Genomic DNA, 22632 nt, shown 5'->3' on the forward strand with positions numbered 1-22632 from the left:
GAGTCTGCCTCAGCCTATCCCTCTGGCAGTGCACTGGGGCTGCCGTTTCAGAGTCTGCCTCAGCCTCTCCCTCTGGCAGTGCACTGGGGCTGCCGTTTCAGAGTCTGCCTCAGCCTATCCCTCTGGCAGTGCACTTGGGCTGCCGTTTCAGAGTCTGCCTCAGCCTATCCCTCTGGCAGTGCACTTGGGCTGCCGGTGGCAGAGTCTGCCTCAGCCTCTCTGGCCGCTCGCAGAGTCGCGAGCCCCACTGCGCGTTCGGGGCCAGCATGCTTTGCGCGGAGGAGGCGGTGCTGGGCGCCATGTTGTTGTTGCTGTAAAGTCAGTGGCGATTCTCGGTAGCCCCCCAAAAAAGACCCAAAAGCCGCTCAATCCATCGCCATCCACACGCAGTGCCTGTGAGTATCGCCCCGGCAGCCGCCACAAACAACTCCTCGCAGCCTCGGCAGCACCGATCGGGCAGTAATATATATCTATATATATAATAATAATACACACAACACATCCAGAGACAACACAAAGAGGGGCGGGCGGCTGCCTGCCTTTGTGGCCGGGCAGGCCCCAGCGTGCGCGCGCGGAGGGCAGGGTTTGGCAGTCGGGCCGAGTCCGGGCTCGGTGTAGCCGCCCCGTTTGTGTGGTGAGCTCCGGTTTGCTGATGCGATGTTTTCTTCGGCCGCAGGTTCCCGTGGAATGAATATTCCATGCGTCCTCCTGGGCATGAACGAAGTGGCCTGGCAGCAGGACTCGGCGCGGATGATGCACTCGAGCGGCGGGGCGGCTCCTCCGGATGGCGGCGGTGGGGCTATGGTGCTGAGCGCGGCGGCGGCCGGAGCGATGGGCCCCGGCGTAGCCCCAGCCGTCGCGTCCAACAACCCCGCGGTACAGCCGCCTGTCAGCGGCCGCTCGCAAGACGACGCCACGGTGGGCTACTTCTTCCAGAGGCAGGCGGGGGAGCAGCTGGGCGGCTACTCGAGCAAACACCGGTGGCCTACGGGTGACGGTGCCCATGTTGAGCATCAGGTGGGTTCTCCCAGGTTATTGTCGACGTGAATTAACACTTCGTTTCTGCTGGACGGCGAAGACATGCACCAGCTGCAACAATTTTAAATGTAGTCACCTGCAGTATTTCTGTTCCTTTCGCATGTTGCTAACTTTATGTTTTGAATATGATGATCTACAAAAATAACTTTTGCGTTGGCTTGCCGTTTCTATGTAGGTAGCGGGTACTGTTACCTTATTGTTCACCGTGCTGTCTACCTCTCGACAAAGGTTGTTAAACATAAGGGTAAACTATTGTATGTAGGCTAGATGTATTCATTGTTTCGCAAGTTTTCAGTATCTCTTCCTGTTGGTAGACACGCTAATCTTTAAATATTGTTTATTTTCCCACTACTGTATTACAAAACTCGAAACTGCCTTTTACTAGTAGTGTCTCTACAGTATAACTTCTTTCTGCTTTGATTCTGAGCAAAATGGTGTATTTAAATCAGTATCTTATTCACGAAATGCATTTCTCCAATGAGGGCTCCATTTTCTGTCTGCCTGACTCTATTATGCTTTTGTGGTAAGCATATGTTTGAGTTTACATGTCGTACTTATATATCTATATTTGTTGATTACACAACATCTTCCCATATAATCTATTAAAATCTTTAACCTCTGTAGTTCTTTTTCAGTATGGCCTTCTTACCCTATTGCTAAACTACCAGTTTTTGAAATATTTGGAAATTAAACTTAGATTTTTTTTTAGAGCAGATATATTTTTAGGTCAAATTTAGAAAGAAAGGCTTACTGAGATTATGAAAATTTGCCAACATTTAAAAAATTCTGATACAAGTGCAGGCAACATAGAAACAGAAGATAGGAGCAGGAGTCGGCCATTTGGCCCCTCGAGCCTGTTCCGCCATTTAATGAGATCATGGCTGATCATCCAAATTCAGTACCCTGTCCCTGCTTTCTCACCATATCCCTTGATCCTTAAGAAATATATCTAACTCCTTCTTGAATATATTTAATGAATTGGCCTCAATTGCCTTGTGTGGCAGAGAATTCCACAGGTTTACCACTCTCTGGGTGAAGAAATTCCTCCTCATCTCAGTCCTAAATGGCTTACCCCTTATCCTTAGACTGTGACCCCTGGTTCTGGACTCCCCTGCCATCGGGAACATCCTTCCTGCATCTAGTCTGTCTAGTCCTGTTAGAATTTTATAAGTTTCAATGAGATCCCCTCTCAGTCTTCTAAACTCCAGTGAGTATAAGCCCAATCGACCCAATCTCTCCTCATACGTCATTCCTGCCATCCCAGGTATCAGCCTGGTGAATCTTCGCTGCACTCCCTCCATGGCAAGAACATCCTTCCTCAGATAAGGCGACCAAAACTGCACACAATACCCAAGGTGTGGACTCGCCAAGGCTTGTAACATTGCAATGTGCCAATATTTTTTGTATATAGTGAAGCTTTAAGTTTTCACTTGATGAGGAAATAATTGATTATCGGTGGAGTTGACTTTTATACTAAATGTTAAGTGTTGAAACAAGTGAGTGCAGGGTTATCTTTTATGATTGTATTTGTCCAGTTTTTATGATCATTGCTGTTGTAAAATTGGGGTCTCTGTGAAGTTGGAGAAATAAATTCAGATATATTGAAGTTGATTTAGTATTTTTAAACAAAAATGCTTTTGTCTTGCACGTGCAGATTAATGTACAGTAGAGGTGCCTAACTGGCGGCTGGTGGGCCATGTGTTGGCTGTGAAGCTCTCGTAACTCCCTCCTTCAGTCTTCTAAAACAGAGTCGCAAATTCACTGCTTGTCATTTGGGGAGGGAGGAGTACTTTATATTCCTTGTATTTGTTTTTTGTCTTGCAATTCTTTGCTGGCACTGTTCTTATGGAATTCTCAGAAACTTATCTGTGAGCCTGCTCCTGGTATTTATATTAAATTTGGCTATTTTATTACAACATAGACCTAGTTTTTTTTTTGGTCAACAAATATTTTGCTGGGATAAGAGAACGGAATCTAGCGGTGTAAATATGGGAGCTGGTTTACAATACACTGCTCTCCCAGAATCCAAACTAAAACATCAGTGTAAATGTGGCTTAAACATATGCACCAAAATGGTTCAAGAAGACCAGTTTGGACACCCCAGATGTACAGTAGTCTGGCAGCTAGTTTTCCAATGTAAGCAGACAACAAAAGTTTTTGTTTACAAACATTGAAATATTTTAAACCAGCTATATTCAAGAGATTTGTTTTATAGGGTTTTCATAAATTTAGGTACTGTTGATTTTTATTTGATGAAAGGAAAGACGATCTTGGAACATAGCTTTAAGTTGCTCTGTGTAAAGCAACTTTGTTTCTGTATTTGGAGTACACTGATGTGAACCATGTTCTGATTACACTGATGTGTTGGGCTAGATTTTCTGTCTGTTGATTATGAATGGGCAGAACCTAATTGATATCTGCAGCCCCCCTTTCTTTTTTTGAGGCCTTCATATTTATCCTCTCTATTTCAAGTATGGACTGTTTTGAGATGTTCAGTATAATTGAGTCTAAAGCCATTACAAATTGATACTGTTATCAATGTAAAAATAATAAAAATGTTCATTTAACTTATAAAATACGTGTAATTTAGCTTCTATTTGCACAGGAGGGGTTTGCATCGTGTACCAAATTTCTCTCTAGTTTGTGTAAATCTACTGCCCCCTTGATAAAGTACTATTTTCTTGGGAACCAAGGGAAAATATTATTGTGTTGAGGAAACCACTGTATGCTTACTGTTTCTATTAGTTGTAGTGAAGAATGTAAAACCAGATTGTAAAGTTCATATTTATACTTTGGAGCTGACTGTCATTTAATTTTTTGTTATTTAGTGTCAGCTTGGAAACTGGTTTGAGAAAAATCTGCTTTCCATTCCTAACCTCCCAAATATTTCAGTATATATGAGTCTGGGTATTGCCAGTACCACTGTACATTATTTCCTGCTGTTAGTACAGTGTTAAGTTTGAAGTTGAAGCTTGAGATGTTGTGACAAAGTTGAGTGGTATAATGAAACATAAAATAAAAAAAAGATGTTGTGTCTCAAACTACTGAATAGAGCTGTTTCTATATTGTGCTGAGAACCATGCTCGTGGCGCCGACTCCCAGCATGGATCTTGTGCAGCCAGCTGCAGCTCGATAGTAAATGTGGGATTTGCGACGGCTGACAGCTAGCAGATTCATTTTTGCCATGTCTTCCGATGGGCATAGATTGCATAAGAAGAGCAGGCCTAATGAGGGTCAGAGTTCTTGAGACAGCCTTATTGATTCTTTCTCAACTGTATGAACTTATATTGCTGATTTTAAAGGTGCTTGTTCAGGTTGGATTGTGGGAAGCTGGTTTCCAGGAGGTGGCTCTGATGTGCTTGCTTTTAAGTCTGGGTTCATTTACCCAGCCCAGAATCACAGACCCAGTTTTGCACGGGTCAGCGGTTCTATCACCAGGATAAGGAAGTTGTATTTAGAAAAAAATACCTTGAATTCATATAGCACCACTCATGTCCTCCGAACATCCCAAAGTTCTTTGCACTTCAAAATATTTTAATGGCTGCAGTCCCTGTTGTAAATAAACACAGCAGCCAATTTGTAAAGCAAAGTCTGACATACAGGAATGAGAGAAGTGACCAGGTAATCTGTTTTGCTGATGTTGGTTGAGAGTTCAATGTTGGCCTGGACATTCAGTAATGTCAATGCTGGGAGCCAGCTTACAGATGCTGGTCTCTCAGAATTAGACCTAAACAAGGTATAAAGGTAGCTTGCAACAACAAGAAAAACACTTCAACTTTGAGAGGAAGAAAAACTAGGTATCCAAAATACCATTATAAAAGACTATGGTGTATCAATACACAGCTGTGTTTATTTTGCAGTAAAAATGTATGTCCTTTGTTATTGGCTTAAACCAGCTGAGAGTTAAAAAATATTCAATTTTTTAAATATAAATGACTTGATTTGTCTGCAGCCATGCAAGCAGTGTGCCCTATCAGCAAATTGATACTACAGTCTAAAGTACATACTAAGGCTGGCAAGAGTGGGTATGAACTGGCTATCTCACTTGGTTAAGCATTTGTGTCATGTATCTTGGTTTAAGTTGATGTATAATCTTATTTCTAATCCTTGTTCGTCATAAACCAGTGTTAGGGGAAAGAAACATCACATTTACTGCAACAACAACTTGTATTTATATAGTGCCTTTAATGTAGTGAAACGTCCCAAGGCGCTGCACAGGAGCTTCCTAAAACAAAATTTGACACTTAGTCATGTAAGGGGATAGGAGAAATTAGGACAGATGACCAAAAGTTTGGTTAATGAGGTAGGTTTTAAGGAGGATAGAGAGGCAGAGAGGTTTAGGGAGGGAATTCCAGAGCTTAGGGCCTTGACAGCTGAAGGCACGGCAGTGATTGAAATTGGGGTTGCTCAAGAGGTCAGAATTAGAAGAGTGCAGATATTTGTGGGGCTGGTGGAGATTAGAGATAGGGAGGTGCGAGGTCATGGAGGGATTTGAAAACAAGATGAAAATTTGAAAATCAAGGCATTGCTTAACCAGGAGCCAATGTAGGTCAGGGAGCACAGGGGAGATGGGCGAATGGGGCTTGGTGCGAGTTAGGACACGGACAGACGAGTTTTGGATGACCTCAAGTTTACGTAGGGTAGCACGTGGGAGGCCGGCCAGGAATGCATTGGAATAGTCAAGTCTAGAGGTAACAAAGGCATGGATGAGGGTTTTAGCAGCGGATGAGTTGAGGCAGGGGCGGAGTCGGGTGATATTCTGGAGGTGGAAATAGGCGGTCTTAGTTAGGGCACGGATATGTGGTCCGAAGCACATTTCAGGGTCAAATATGACACCAAGGTTGTGAACAATATACTCATTATATGATAATTTATCAGTTCAAATTGCTTTTACCGCCACCGGAATTTCATCCTCGTGTGACTGAGCGCGAAATGATCTCCAGATGAAACCAGAGTTTGGAAGGGCAAAATCTAGAACTATTGATGTGTTGTTCTCGTTGACCTACATTGGTTCCTGGACCACCAACGCCTCAATTTTAAAATTCTCATCCTTGTGTTCAAATCCTCTATGGCCTGTAACATCCACCAGCCCTACAACCCTCCAAGAACCCTCCAATTCTGGCCTCTTGTGCATCGCCCACTTTTTTTGCCCCACCTTTGGCAGCCGTGCCTTCAGCTCTCTAGGCCCTAAATTTTGGAATCCCCTCCCTAAACCACTTCAACTCTCCTCCTTTAAGGCCCTCCTTAAAACCTCTTTGAACAAGCTTTTAGTCACCTGTCTTTATCTCCTTCTTTGCCTTGATGTCAATTTTTGTCGGATTACTCACCTGTGAAGTGCCGTGGGATGTTTTACTACGTTAAAGGCACTATATAAATGCAATTTGTTGTTTATATTCTGTCAAAAATTGTGTCCAACAGTATGTTTCACTAAATTCTGAGTGGGGAATAAAAGCTACAATATGCATTCACTTTTTTCTTTCTCTATCCTTTCTTAAAATCTTGGTGATTACAGTAAAATCGGTGCAATGTGAATTACAGAGGACCTTTCATTGAATATTGGTGTACATAAAATAGACCACTTGATAGCCATCAAATTAACAAAAACTTTATCCCATGAAAAAAATTAAATACTGTAATCTACAAGTTTCTGTATCAAACCAGTAATTAAAAAAAAATTATATATAATTTACAAGGCAGTAATTTTGATGTCAGTTGCTTTTATATTGGGTGAGATTTATGATTGTTCCACCACTTCCTAAAGTGGAGATCTCGCATAACTGGCTGCCATCTCAATGTTAAACAGCTGGGACTTGCTAAAACTGGTCACCTCAATATTTCTAAAGCACTTGAATTTCATTCCTGAACTGCTCTTGCATTATGCGAGACCCAGAAGTTATTGATTATGTGCGGTTGGTTTTAGTGGGCCCCAGCCAATGTTCCCCCAAATTTTGTTTTTTTGGGCTTCGTGGCCCATTTCAAAGTTTTGCGCAGGCAGGAAATTTCACATTGGGCTGTGTGTGACCGGCATGGCCGCACAGCTTAGCGGGAACGTTGGTCCCAGCAGTTTTACATTTGGCTTGCAACTGGCTGAGAGATCTACACATTGGGAACCAGCAGCACTAGTGCACATCTTTATGCAATGTAAAAGCAGTTTAAGTAAAAACTGAGTGTTTAAAACTATCATTTGGTTTCTGAGGTAATAGCTTTTGCATCACTTTAGAGTGGGATGTGAACTTTGCAGAGCATTCTTTTGAGTTTTTCACAGAAGTGATTGTGAATATTGACATGTTATGTATTGATGTAGGAAGTCTGCACTGAATGATTAATAACTGTTTGTAATTACTTAAGTTTGTTATGAAATATTATAGTGAAACCTCAATTATGCAACAGAATGGAGGAAACTGGGTCAATATTCTGGAATTCCCTACCTAACACCATTGTGGGAGCACCATCACTGCAAGAACTGTAGCGATTCAAGGAAGAGTGTCACCTCAAGGCAATTAGAGAGGGGCAATAAATTCAGCCTGACCAATTCCACCCAAATCCTGAAAATATATATTTTTAAATCCTTCCCCATAGATAATTGAAATTGGGTATAATTGAGAATTCCCAAACTTTGTTCCAGTATTGCCACACAGTATCTTATGCACCAGAATGAAGACCGTTAACTTATGCTCTCAAATGCCAATCTATGATGTTTTTATTCTGTAATTGCCTTCTCTTGACTATTACAAGGCAATTTCATATGCATTGTTTCAACCCTTTCATCATAAAAGAAAAAAAGAAAGACTTGCATTTATGTAGTACCTTTCAGGACCTCTTGACGTTGCAAAGTGCTTTACAACCAATGAGTGCTTTTGAGGTGCAGTCACTGTTGTAATGTAGGAAACACAGCAGCCAATTTGCACACAGCAAGCTCCCACAAACAACAATGTAATAATGACCAGATAATCTTTTTAAGTGATGTTGTTTGAGGGATAAATATTGGCCTGTGTCAAAATAGTGTCATGGGATCGTTTACGTCCACCTGAGAGAGCGGGTTTAACGTCTCCTCCGAAAGACGGCACCTCCAACAGTGCAGCATTCCCTCAGCACTGCACTGGAGTGTCAGCTTAGATTTTTCTGCTCAAGTCTCTGGAGTGGGACTTGAACCCACAACCTTCTGACTCCAAGATGACTTTAAGAAACTTGTGTTAAATCGCAGTTAAACAACTTCTCGTTACTGTAACTATCAGTGCCTTGGCTCAGTGGTAACATGGGTTACATCTTTTATGTAAAATTGTGGACATGGGCATTAACCCTCTCTTTCCCACCCCCCTCATCTGTTTTCTGTTTTCCCTCTTTCCTCCCCCGCCCTTTCGCTTGCACACCCTCTCCCATCTCTCTTTCTCCGCCCCCCCCCCCCCCAGTGGAGGAGGGCAGTTGCTGGAGATGCAGCTCTGTTGGGAATGGATGGTGAGGGACATGTGCCTCAGTGGGGGAAGGAGACTAGGCGCTCTGTTGCTGCTCAGTGGGAGTGAGAACGGCCAGGTGCTAAACATGATTGCAGCTTGGGGGGAGTATTGGTACTCAGTGGTGGCACTTGAGTACTAGAGATACTCAACAGGGCAGGTAAAAATATTTAACTCCAAATTACTTGCAAACCTTAAAAGAAACTTTATTTTTACCATTAATTAAATGGCTGTTTTCTAGAGCAGAAAATGACTTTGGGCCAGGCTGAATGAGCCCCTCCAATTTTGTGGCTCAATATTGGGCCGTGAGTATCATTGCGGGTTACCTACTTGGGTAGGCATTGGATACCAATAACATCGGAAAATAGAATTAATTTGAGGATGTAACGAGATGAGAATAAAACAACCAGAGGGAAATCTTTCAGAGATTCTGTGACGATCAGAGTTGGCACAAAGCAGAGTCTCTCGGCGAGGTACCGGTGTAGCAAAGCTTGTGGAGGAGCAACAACGATAACTTGCATTTATATAGCACCTTTAACATAGTAAAACATCCCAAGTCACTTCACAGGAGTGTTATCAAACAAAATTTGACACGAGCCACATAAGGAGATATTAGGTTTTAAGAATGTAAGAACCTAAGAAATAAGAGCAGGAATAGGCCATATGGCCCCTCGAGCCTGCTCCGCCATTCAATAAGATCATGGCTGATCGTCGACCTCAACTCCACTTTCCCGCCTAATCTCTGTCGCCTAATCTCTATCGCTTGATTCCCCTAGAGTCCAAAAATCAATCTATCTCAGCCTTGAATATACTCAAAGACTCAGCATTCACAACCCTCTGGGGCAGAGAATTCCAAAGATTCACAACCCTCTGAGTGAAGAAATTCCTCCTCATCTCAGTCTTAGGTGGCCTCCCCCTTATCCTGAGACTATGCCCCCTAGTTCTAGACACTCCAGCCAGGGGAAACAACCTCTCAGCATCTACCCTGTCAATCCCCTTCAGAATCTTGTATGCTTCAATGAGATCACCTCTCATTCTTCTAAACTCCAGAGAGTATAAGCCCATTCTACACAATCTCTCCTCGTGGGACAGCCCTCTCATCCCAGGAATCAATCTAGTGAACCTTCGTTGCACCGCCTCCAAGACAAATATATCCTTCCTTAGATAAGGAGACCAAAACTGTGCACAGTACTTCAGGTGTGGTCTCACCAAGGCCCTGTACAATTGTAGCAAGACTTCCTTACTCTTATACTCCAACCCCCTTGCAATAAAGGCCAACATTGCAATTTCCTTCCTTATTGCTTGCTGTACCTATGTGCTAGCTTTCTGTGTTTCTTGCACGAGGACACCCAAATCTCTCTGAACACCAACATTTGAAAGTTTCTCACCATTTAAAAAAATATTCTGTTTTTCTATTCTTCCTACCAAAGTGAATAACCTCACATTTCCCTACATTATACTCCATCTGCCACCTTACTGCCCACTCACTTAGTCTATCTATATCCCTTTGCAGACTCTTTGTGTTCTCCTCACAGCTTACTGTCCCACCTAGCTTTGTATCATCAGCAAACTTGAATACATTACACTCGGTCCCTTCATCTAGGCCATTAATATAGATTGTAAATAGCTGAGGCCCCAACACTGATCCTTGCGGCACCCCACTAGTTACAGCCTGCCAACCTGAAAAAGATCCGTTTATCCCTACTCTTGTTTTCTGTCCATTAACCAATCCGCTATCCACGCTACTATATTACCCCCAAGCCCATGAGCTCTAATCTTGTGTAATAACCTTTTTATGTGGCACCTTATCGAATGCCTTTTAGAAATCCAAATATACTACATCCACTGGTTCCCCTTTATATACCCTGCTAGATACATCCACAAAAAATTCTAATAAATTTGTCAAACACAATTTCCCTTTCATAAAGTCATGTTGACTCTGCCGAATCATGTTATGATTTACTAAGTGACTTAATACTGGAAACTCGTTTAAACAGCACCTAAATATCCGGAATTCTCTATTAACCGGCAAAATTCTCACTCCGAAAACAGCACCTCAATAACCGGCAATGTTGCCAAGTCCGAGTCTCCCGCGGTGGCCGAGTTAGTCAGTGGGGGTTGTTCTCCAAACTGCCACTACTCGGCTTCTTGGCGCTGTCAGAAGTCGGAACACCTCAATACCCCTGTCTGACTCTCCCGCGCTGCCGGTAGTCTCTTCTGATCTGCCATTTTACAGGGGTACTGTGTGTCCCATGCTGCTGGTAGTCATTGCATTACCCTCAACTGGCAGTACTGTACTTGCATAGAAACATAGAAGATAGGAGCAGGAGTAGGCCATACGGCCCCTCGAGCCTGCTTCGCCATTCAATGAGATCATGGCTGATCATCCAAATTCAGTACCCTGTCCCTGCCTTCTCTCCATATCCCTTGATCCCTTTAGCCTTAAGAAATATATCCAACTCCTTCTTGAATATATTTAATGAATTGGCCTCTACTGCCTTCTTTGGCAGAGAAATCCACAGGTTCACTACTCTCTGGGTGAAGAAATTCCTCATCTCTGTCCTAAATGACTTACCCCTTATCCTTAGACTGTGACCCCTGGTTCTGGAATCCCTGACCATCGGGAACATCCTTCCAGCATCTAGTCTGTCTAGTCCGGTTACAATTTTATAAGTTTCGATGAGATCCCCTCTCATCTAAACTCCAGCGAGTACAAGCCCGATTGACCCAATCTCTCCTCATACGTCATTCCTGCCATCCCAGGTATCAGCCTGGTGAATCTTCGCTGCACTCCTTCCATGGCAAGATCATCCTTCCTCAGATAAGGCGACCAAAACTGCACACAATACTCAAGACGTGGTCTCACCAAGGCCCTGTACAACTGCAGCAAGACATCCTTGTTCCTGTACTCAAACCCTCTCGCTAATCAAGCATCTTCCACCATCCATTTAACGCAACATTCTGTAGGTGAGTACCCAATTACTGTATACTGCACATTTCTTGATTTTTTTTTTCTTTGTTAAAAGTAGCCTCGGTAGATATCCCTCTCCGTAATCCGGAATTTTTGATGAACCGGCAACACGCCGGTGCCGGATACCGAAGAGTTTCCTGTACCACTTCCTTAACAATGGGTTCCAGCATTTTCCTGACGACTGATGTCAGGCTAACTGGCCTGTAGTTCCCTGTTTTTTCTCTCCCTCCTTTCTTGAATAGCGGTGTTACATTTGCGACCTTCAATCCGCTGGGACCGTTCTAGAATCTAGGGAATTTTGGAAGATCAAAACCATCCACTATCTCTTCAGCCACCTTTTTTAGAACCCGTCTGGTCCAGGGGATTTGTCGGCTTTTAGTCCCGTTAGTTACTTTTTCTCTACTTATATTAATTACGTTAAGTTCCTCACCCTCTTTAGACCCTTGGTTCCCCACCATTTTTGGTATGCTTTTTGTGTCTTCTACTGTGAAGACATACAAAATATTTGTTTAACGTTTCTGCCATTTCCTTATTCCCCATAATAATTTCTCCTGTCTCAGCCTCTAAGGGGCCAACATTTACTTTTAAGGAGTGTCTTAAAGGAGGAGAGAGAGGCAGAGAGGTTTAGGGACAGAATTCCAGAGTTTAGGGCCTAGGCTGCTGACAGCACAACCGCCAATGGTGGAGCGGTTAAAATTGGAGGCACACAGATCTCGGAGGGTTATAGGGCTGGAGGACATTAGAGAGAGAGAGGGAGGGGCGAAGTCATGGAAGGATTTGAAAACAAGGATAAGAACTTTAAAATTGAGGCATTTACAGACCGGGAGCCAGTGTAGGTCAGCGAGCACAGGGGTGATGGCTGACTAGGACGAGGTGCGAGTTAGAATACGGGCAGCAGAGTTTTGGAAGAGTTCAAGTTTATGGAGGGTTAAAGATGGGAGGTCGCCCAGGAGAGCGTTGGAATAGTCAAGTCTAGAGGTAATAAAGGCATGGATGAAGGTTTCAGCAGCAGATGGGTTGAGGCAGGGGCAGAGACGGGTGATGTAACGGAGGTGGAAGTAAGCAGTCTTGGTGATGCTGCAGATATGTGGTTGGAAGCTCATCTCGGGGTCAAATACGACACCAAGGTTGTGAACAGAACCTTTACACTACATATCAGTCTGTTTGCTCTCTCTTGAAACTTTGAGGCCTCTATATCACGCACCTAATTGGACAAAGCATTCTAGATGAAGCCTCTCAAAGACAAAATAGAGAGCAGGTTTTCCTCATTCTAATTTGCTTTTCTAAAATTAAAAATAGTTGAATTTTGAAAGCACACAGTCTCTGAAGAAAACAAATACAGGGCGGGAGGGAGAGAGGAAGAGGCTCCCATTCTATTTCTCCCACCCCCCTGCTTCCAACATCTTCCCTACCCTTTCATCATCTTACTACTACCCTTCCCTACCCTTTCATCATCTCACTACTACCCTTCCCTACCTTTCATCATCTCACTACTACCCTTCCCTACCCTTTCATCATCTTACTACTACCCTTCCCTACCTTTCATCATCTCACTACTACCCTTCCCTACCCTTTCATCATCTCACTACTACCCTTCCCTACCCTTTCATCATCTCACTACTACCCTTCCTTACCCTTTCATCATCTCACTACTACCCTTCCCTACCCTTTCATCATCTCACTACTACCCTTCCCTACCCTTTCATCATCTCACTACTACCCTTCCCTACCCTTTCACCATCTCACTACTACCCTTCCCTACCCTTTCATCATCTCACTACTACCCTTTCATCATCTCACTACTACCCTTCCCTACCCTTTCATCATCTCACTACTACCCTTCCCTACCCTTTCATCATCTCACTACTACCCTTCCCTACCCTTTCATCATCTTATCACCAATTTCCCTTCCTATCACACCTCCGTGCCATTGGGTCCCTGACTCTTTCCTTTAGAAATGCCTGCGCAAACCCTTTACCTTCCTCTCTCCCCTTTTTTTGGTGTTTCTCACTTCACCCTTAATCCTCCATCACTTCTCCCCAAGGGACCCTAGTGGTCAGATTGCGTAATCAGAGTGACGGGTTCACATATGCGATTTCAATTATAAATGTGGATTATTTGCATTTATTATAATGCTAATAGTGTGGCACAAAGTGACAACAGAAAGTCAAGTAGCTGAGACAGGAAGTATATACAGTCTTGATACAGATATAATTTTGTATTCGCAAACCTCTGCGCAGGGGTTCCTCTGTGCACAAAATAGTTTTGAAATTGTATAGTGTTTTACTGGAAAGCAATTTTGGCTTTGTATAGGAAGCCCAAGGTGATGAGCCAAGTCCCATAGTGCAGGATATCGCCACGGTTGAAAGAGGAGTTGGGATATATATGGAAGTTATAACAAATGCCAAACTTGGGTTTTAAAAGCCTAAAGATTGAGGGTGGCATTGGACAGTTTTGATATTCTAGAATAAGGATTGAGAACAAGAACGTAATGGTTCTTCATTCCAACACAGTTTGGATGTAGGAAGAAGGGTGGCTGTGGAAAAAGTGAGGAAAGCTTGGAAGAGCACTGATGGTATTTATCAAATAGAGACAATGACTTTGGGAACTTGGTGTGAGATGGATTACAGATCAGATTACTACTTTGTATCCTATAAAATAGTGCAAGAAATGTTAAGAAACCTTCCCAGATAGGTGAATTGTACTAAGACTGTATGTATTTCCTGTCTCAGCTACTTGACTTTCTATTGTCACTTTGTGCCACACTATTAGCATTATAATAAATGCAAATAAATCGTATAGAGAGCTAAGAATTGTTGAGAAGAGAGAAGTGATATTAGACACGAAGTAGAAAACCAAGTTTCTTGGAGGCAGCTATAGAAAAGATACACCAAGAATATCAATAGGTGAAGCAGAACTACAGGTTGAGCCCACAGATGAGAGCTGCTAGCTGTTGGTTAAGACTTGAGAGCTATAAGGAAACCATGGGCCGTATATTCCGATGCCTACGGGTGTGTACGTGCTGTGTACACACCCTTAGGGACATCAGAATGCCGGTTTCAGGCATGCCAAGCGCATGCACTGAAAACCGGCATTTCCAATCTGTCAAGAATGCTCTTGACAGATCGGACGCCTGCCCTAGAGAAGGACCCCTGCGGGGGGAGAGTTCTGCTTTCTGGAGAACCTCCGCCCGCAGAAAACCCTTAGAAATCTTACGCCTGGTAAAAGCAGATGTAAGGCCTGCTTTTACCAGCATAAGAGTTGAAAAAAGTAAAAACAAAATAAAAAACAATTTTTCCTCTCATTTATCATTTAAAAATACTTGTATGTTTATTTTTAGCCCCATAAAATACTTTAAAATATTTAATTTGTTGTAATTTCAACTCATTTTAAAAATGTGATTTTTTTAATGTTTTACAGTGTTTTTGGGGTGATCTCCATTCATATTTAATGGCCTCTATCTGCACTGTAGATTCTGTGATATTTGACAGGTCTATCTGTCAAGTGTATGAAGGGAGATTCCCTTCTCCTATTGGCGCACCATGGACCATGTGATCCCAGGGACACTTGCGAACCGCATGCACCTCTGGGATACGTGGGCCCTGCACATTTTGAGTTGGAGAGGCCCAAGAGCGGAAGTGTCCGGACCTCAGGAGCCCTCAGGTAAGTCCGTAGACTTTTTTCTAGATCGGAGGCCTCCACATGCAGGAAGCCACCGATCGGAAAATACGGGCCATAGTCTTTGAAGAATGGAAAGTAATGAGATTTCCATTGCCCCATTATGGGCATTGAAGAGATCAAAAAATAGTGATTCAGCTGTTGGGCTGAAAGCATGTGCAGTAGGGTTGTTTAATCTAGAGTGGCATCATCAGCAATAGAGTAGGTATGAATAATGAATTGAGTTAGCCATTGATAGAAAAAAGGAAGAGAGTAGAAGAAATCTGCAGATTTCATAAATGGAGAGTCTAGAGAATGAACCATGAAGTACACAGATTGATTTGAGAAGAAACTAGCTAGCCGGGAACGCAGTTTTGGTGGGTGATTAAATTGGGGGTGGGGGTAGAGATGGGGAGAATTGTAGAACCATTTATAAAGAATATGTTTATGATTTTGCTACAAATTATGCATGGTGGAAATTTCCCCTCTGGTGGTACGGTGAAACCTGTAAATTACGGACATCTTCGGGACTGGCATCAGCGATCCCTCGGCCGCGCAGCCGTCTACCGGTCCCGCACAGCCCGGGACCGGCTTTTTCAATGTTAAGTTTCGTGCATGCGCGAAACTGAATGGACTGCACAGCCCTTTAGAGGTCGTGCACTCGAAACAAAAAATTAGGGGGCCATTGACTGGCATCAGCTTATTTTTGTTTGCAGGTGTCCTTATTGTCAAAGATGATCATTGTATGTACTGTATAAATGTTTCTGTAGAATGAGGAGTTCTTTACCCAGCATCCATAGTGCCAGAGAAACCATTCTATCCCTGAGATGGAGCTGTGCAAGCATGCAATCCCAGAGATAGTGGTTTCATTGCCACTGCGCATGCTGGGTAAAGAACTCTCCATTCCACAAAAGCTGTTTCTTTCACAAAATCCGCTGCCACTTGGAAGCAAAGTACAAGGGAAGCGCCATTGGTCCCGACTCAGTGAAAGTTCTAGATACAGGAAACTTTTTTTTATCCGGGACCGACGTGGTGCCGGTTCATCAAAAATTCCGGATAACCGAAAGCTATAGTAAAAGATACGGAGAGCTGAGAGCTCCGTATAAAGAAACAAACCCTGTTGCTTAGCAACAGGTTTAGAACAATGGCCACAAGTTCCAAGCGTCTCTGTAGCTTAGCAACAGCTGCAGTCACACCCTTGCACAGCAACAGATCGAGGAAGGCAAGTAGAATATGAAGTAAAACTTACCTGAACCTACTCCTGAATTTTGCCGGTTAACCGAGATTTCCGGTTATTTAGGTGCCGGTAAATCGAAAGTTTCCTGTACAGCAGTTATGCAACAGGCTGTGTCCCACTGTTTAAGTTGTAAAAGGGCTTGGTGCATTGAGGGCCATCTGTAGTTTGTAATTTGCGAGTACATGTTTCAGAGTGCCTCTTGCATATTTTACCACAAAGTTATATGGGTGTCTCAATAAATGTCTGTATTTTGCAGTTGTCTTTTTTTGGGAGTGTCCGTTTATACAGGTTTCACCTGCCCAGCCCCTCCTGCCTCCAGCACCACAGAGATGCAATCTCTGGGCTGTCTGTATGTACACCTCTTCACTGAGAAACAATTTTGGGCCCTCGATGCCTGGCTATGTAGTGCACCCACTCCCCTCCAATGAGAGTGATCTCCTCTTCCCTTGTCTGTAGTTCTCCCCTATTCCCTGTCCCTTTCCCCAGTCCAATTGACTCCTACCCTCTAACCCTGCTTCACCTAAAGCTAGCACTTGGTCTTGACTGTATGTGTGCAGCACACAGGAGATCGACTAGATACCAATTAAATGTTCTAGAAGTTATCTAAACATTTATTCTTGCTGACTGCTAATTCTTTGCTGTCTATTTAGGTAGATTTCTCCAGGCTTTAACAGTAGATCTTAAAATTGACTTAATTGGAATGAGAATTCCGAAGCAAGGGTGAGAACCTTCAACATCAAGCAGTGGCTTGAAAACAAGATTAAATAAATAAATGCTAGTAAGAACATGTAATCAAGAGGCACAGAGAAAGCATAATAGGAATAGAATTTGGATCGAAGCAGAACAATCATCAAAAAATTGTCATGCAATTAGAAAGGAAGGAGTGCTCTTTGTGACTGGTTCAGCATGAAGGTCGCCAGTGGGTGAGCAGCGCAGGGGAGACTGAATTCTCCATGCATGAGAGAATTGAGTTTCTGGCTGAGGGATGTATGTTGAGGGGTAAATTGAACCAAATTAATAATTATGATTTTTTTTTTTAGTAACATCTGACATGCTTGACTTGGTGCATTTATTATTGTGTATTCCACTCATGGCTATAGAAATTTATATGCAGGTTGAGCGCCCAAAATCCAGAGTTCCGGACTCCAGGACGATTGGTGGCAGGGTCATCCGGAATCGGGACACCCTGTTTCTGCCGCCAGCTGGGCCCAGGCATTTCCGGACTCGGAACGTGTTTCTGATGTCCGAAGTCCGGAAATGCCCGAGCCCAGGTTGCAGGGTCTTCCGGACTTTGGACGTCAGAAACACGTTCCGAAAACCGGCACGGCCTCGGTCCCGAGATTGCTGGATTCGGGACGCTCAACCTGTATATGTTTTTCAATCCACTGCTTGATGTTGAAGGTTCTCGCCCTTGCTTCTGAATTCTCATTCCAGCTAAGACAATTTTAAGATCTAATGTTAAAGCATGCAGAAATATATCTGAACAGACTGCATAAAATAACAAGTTATTGCATTGGTAACTGTTAATGTTTTTGAATTGAATGAAATAGCAACTTAGAACTCAGCGCTAAAGAGAAGTCTTAAGTGCAGGAACATGCAGCTTTTCATAATGTTTGGCTTCATTTATTCCAGCCTTAAGTATGAAGTGATGGATGGGATACGTATTCCGAGTTAAGTAGTTGCAAGTACTTCTGTGTAAAGTTGCTAGTTGCAAGTACAAACAATATAATCCAAACTACCTGGTTCCCCATGCATTTTAAAGAAGTAGATGCTGGAAAATGTGCCCGTTTTATACAAAGGTTTGTTGCAGGTATGATTGGAGATTATTTTGAGCTAAAGTTCTGTGTAGTCCCATATAGAGGTGAGCTTTAGGTTCTTGCTCCTTCCTGCTTGCAAGAGTTAAAGGAATCTTAAGTTTTTTTTAATGGTCCCTTTTTAATGATTTACTAGAAAAGCAGTACAGTAGTTAATACTTTTCACCAGTGTGTGAAAATTTGCATTTGTTTGGAGTGCTTCAGTTGATTAATTTTGTAAGTTATGAGCATTCAAACTGGCACTGAGAAATCTTTATAGGGACTGAATATTACTGATTGCAGCATCTTTTGTTTAATATTCTAGTTGTACATTTTGCATTAGTCAGACATGGTTTCTGCTTCGTGGTAATTTTTAACATTTTAAAAATGTATTGGTTTAAATGATAATTGAAGTGTAACTACAGCTGAACCAGCTTCAGCTTGGCATTTACTGTTTGATGTGAGACCACTTTTGCAGTGCTTCGTTTTCAGTCTGGTTGCAGTATAACTGCAAGTGGTGCAATAGATTCTTCGTAAATGTAGATTCTTGAAATAGATACATTTAAGGGGAAGCTAGATAAACACGAGGAAGAAAGGAATAGAAGGTTATGCTGATAGGGTTAGATGAAGAGAGTTGGAGGAGGCTCGTGTGGAGCACAATTCAATTCAATTCAAATTGCTTTATTGGCATGACAAGGTACATCTTATGTTGCCAAAGCACCGAAAAAACACCCATTTATGGTTGAACACATAAACGCAGATCTATCCATACAGTGTATAAACGGGTATATCCCTGTGTGTATAAATATACACTCATATATGTATATACTCTTTTCTTAGATTTAATGGTTGTCCCTCTGCTTATGACAAGCTGTAACATAGTTTGCCGCTAAGGTTACGCAATTTCTCTGTTCCCCTAATAGGTATGGGAGTTTTTGGTCGTCATTCAAATTTTTGAATTCAGGGCATATTTTTATGAATTTTGGGTAGAAATTCCCCCTTATGCCCTGATATTTTCCACAAGCTGTGAGGAAGTGCATCTCTGTCTCCACCACTCCCTGACTGCAGTGAGAGCATATCCTGTCCTTTCTTGGCAGCCTGGTCTGTCTGTCTGCCTTTTTCGATGGCCAGGCTATGCTCACTAAGTCTGTACATAGTCAAGGTTTTTCTCAATTTGCTATCTTTTACCGTGCTTAGGTATTCAGCCATGTTGTATTGTCTGTAAACTGGCATGGACCAGTTGGGCTCAATGGCCTGTTTCTGTGCTCTACATTCTTATGTAAAAAATTAGACCTCATTCTCCACTAGAAAACAGTTGAGCAGGTCATGGTAACTTTCTGCTGTCTGCTTGCACGACTCTCGGGGCAGATGACGAGTAAACATATCTGATTGATCAAATGTGAGATTGGCTAAGTTGGTAGCAGTCTTACCTCTGAGTCAAACCCCACTGCATGACTTAAGAGCCCATAATGTAGACTGACACCCAAGATGGATGTTAAAAATCACATAATACTATGACATCCTGGGCAACATTTCACCCCCCCCACCCCCCAACCAAAGCCAACTGGCTGCCTCATTGTTATTTGTGGGATGGCAGTGAAATGTCAGAAATGTTGAACAATTACTTTGCCTCAGTATTTACCAGGGAGACTAACAAAGTGGGCGTGACATTAAAAGAAGAGATCAAAAAAGGTATAAAAACATTTAAGATAGAAATGGGGGAGATAATTGATAAAATCTAATCAAACTTTAGAGGATAAAATAGAGTCCAGATTGATTGCATCTGTGCATGTTAAAAGAAGATAGGGAAGAGCAAGGAGAGGCACATATATACAATATATATATATTATATTTTATATTATTTATTATATATATGTTAGAAAAGCATAGTGCCAGAGGACTGGTAGATAGCTAATGTTAATATCTATATTTAAAAAGGGAGATAGAACAAGTCCAGGGAACTATAGACCAGTTAGCTTAACATTGCTGGTAGGAAAAATAATGGAATCTTTACTGAAAGATATAATAGAAAAACATTTAGAAACCAAAAATATCAATGAATAGTCAGACGGATTTCAAAAGGGAACGTCATTCTTGACCAACCTTATTGAATTCTTTGAAGAAGTAGTAGATATAATATATTTGGATTTTCAAAAGGCCTTTGATAAAGTACTGCATAGTAGACTCATGACTAAGGTCAGAGCATGTGGAGTCACTGGAAAAGTAGCAGAATGGCGAGCAAGCTGCCTGCAGAACAGAGACAGTAGGGGTTAAGTTTAGCTACTCAGACTGGCAAATGGTGTTCCGCAAGGATCGGCACTGGGGCCACTGTTCACGATTTACATAAACGATTTGGACTCTGGAATTAAACGATTTGGACTCGGGAATTAAAAGTACAATTTCAAAATTTGCGGACAGCTCCGAATTAGGGGGTATAATTAATACTGAGGAAGACTGCAACAAAATACAAGAGGACATTAATAAATTTGCAAAATGGGTGTTTAATTGGCAAATAAATTTCAATGTCTTTTTTATTCGTTCCTGAGATGTGGGCGTCGCTGGCAAGGCCAGCATTTATTGCCTATCGCTAATTGCCCTTGAGATGGTGGTGGTGAACCGCTGCCTTGAACCGCTGCAGTCCTTGTGGTGAAGGTACTCCCACAGTGCTGTTAGGGAGGGCGTTTCAGGATTTTGACCCAGCGACAATGAAGGTACAGTGATTTATTTCCAAGTCAGGATGGTGTGTAACTTGAAGGGGAATTAGCAGGTGACGGTGTTCCCATGCGCCTGCTGCCCTTGTCCTTCTAGGTGGTAGAGGTCGTGGGTTTGGGAGATGCTGCCAAAGAAGCCTTGGCGAGTTGCTGCAGTGCATCTTGTAGATGGTACACACTGCAGCCATGGTGCGCCGGTGGTGGAGGGAGTAAATGTTTAAGGTGGTGGATGGGGTGCCAATCAAGCGGCTGCATTGTCTTGGATCATGTCGAGCTTCTTAAGTGTTGTTGGAGCTGCACTCATCCAGGCAACTGGAGAGTATTCCATCACATTCCTGACTTGTGCCTTGTAGATGGTGGGAAGTCTTTTGGGGAGTCAGGAGGTGAGACACTTACTGCAGAATACCCAGCCTCTGACCTGCTCTTGTTGCCACAGTATTTGTGGCTGGTCCAGTTAAGCTTCTGGTCAATGGAGACCCCCCCAGGATGTTGATGGTGGGGGATTTGGCAATGGTAATGCCGTTGAATGTCATGGGGAGGTGGTTAGACTCTCGCTTGTTGGAGATAGTCATTGCCTCGAACTTGTGTGGTGCAAATGTTACTTGGCACTTATTAGCCCAAGCCTGAATGTTATCCAGGTATGCGGGGCATGGACTGCATTATCTGAGGAGTTGTGAATGGAACTGAACACTCTGCAATCATCAGCGAACATCCCCATTTCTGACCTTATGTTGGAGGGAAGGTTATTGATGAAGCAGTTGAAGATGGTTGGGCTGAGGACACTGCCCTGAGGAACTCCTGGAGCTGAGATGATTGACCTCCAACAACCACAACCATCTTCCTTTGTGCCAGGTATGACTCCAGCCAGTGCAGAGTTTTACCCTTGATTCCCATTGACCTCAATTTTACTAGGGCTCCTTGATGCCACAGAGTCAAATGCTGCCTTGGATGTCCAGGGCAGTCACACTCACCTCACCTCTGGAATTCAGCTCTTTTATCCATGTTTGGACCAAAGCTGTAATGAGGTCTGGAGCCGAGTAGTCCTGGCGGAACCCAAACTGAGCGTCAGTGAGCAGGTTATTGGTGAGTAAGTGCCAATTGATGGCACTGTTGGTGACACCTTCCATCACTTTGCTTCTGATTGAGAGTAGGCTGATGGGGCGATAATTGGCCGGGTTGGATTTGTGGACAGGACATACCTGGGCAGTTTTCCATATTGTCGGGTCGATGCAAGTGTTGTAGCTGTACTGGAACAGTTTGGCTAGAGGTGCGACTAGTTCTGGAACACAAGTCTTCAGCATAACAGCCGGGATGTTGTTGGGGCCCATAGCCTTTGCTGTATCCAGTGCGCTCAGCCGTTATCTTGATATCACGTGGAGTGAATCGAATTGGCTGAAGACTGGCTTCTGTAATGGTGGGGACTTAAGGAGGAGGCCGATATGGATCATCCACTTCTGGCTGAAGATGGTTGCAAACGCTTCAGCCTTGTCTTTTGCACTCGTGTGCTGGGCTCTGTCATCATTGAGAATGGGGATATTGATGGAGCCTCTTTTTATTCATTCCTGGGATGTGGGCATTGCTGGCAAGGCCAGCATTTATTGCCCATCCCTAATTGCCCTCGAGAAGGTGGTGGTGAGCCACTGCCTTGAACCGCTGCAGTCCGTGTGGTGAAGGTACTCCCACAGTGCTGTTAGGGAGAGCGTTTCAGGATTTCGACCCAGCAACGATGAAGGTACAGCGATATATTTCCAAGTCAGGGTGCTGTGTAACTTGA

General features: G+C 43.2%; 1 protein-coding gene across 10 annotated transcripts in view; it reads left to right on the forward strand.

Moving 5' to 3' along the window:
• The first annotated feature begins 281 nt into the window (after positions 1–281).
• LOC147112521 (pumilio homolog 2) overlaps positions 282–22632 on the forward strand; it is a 126391-nt gene continuing 104040 nt past the window's right edge. For 9 of the 10 annotated variants that reach the window (XM_085996838.1, XM_085996842.1, XM_085996843.1 and 6 more), the window contains exons 1-2: positions 307–395; positions 677–1017. In XM_085996838.1, coding sequence (XP_085852964.1) covers positions 688–1017 — 330 coding nt within the window. In that variant the 5' untranslated portion in view covers positions 307–395; positions 677–687. Of the gene's footprint in view, positions 396–676; positions 1018–22632 lie in introns of all 10 variants that reach the window. The other variant, XM_085996848.1, reaches the window with a different exon arrangement.

The sequence above is a fragment of the Somniosus microcephalus genome, chromosome 9 (genome assembly GCF_052327205.1).
Source record: "Somniosus microcephalus isolate GS21.2 chromosome 9, FLI_Smic_1.0, whole genome shotgun sequence".
Classification (NCBI taxonomy): domain Eukaryota; kingdom Metazoa; phylum Chordata; class Chondrichthyes; order Squaliformes; family Somniosidae; genus Somniosus; species Somniosus microcephalus.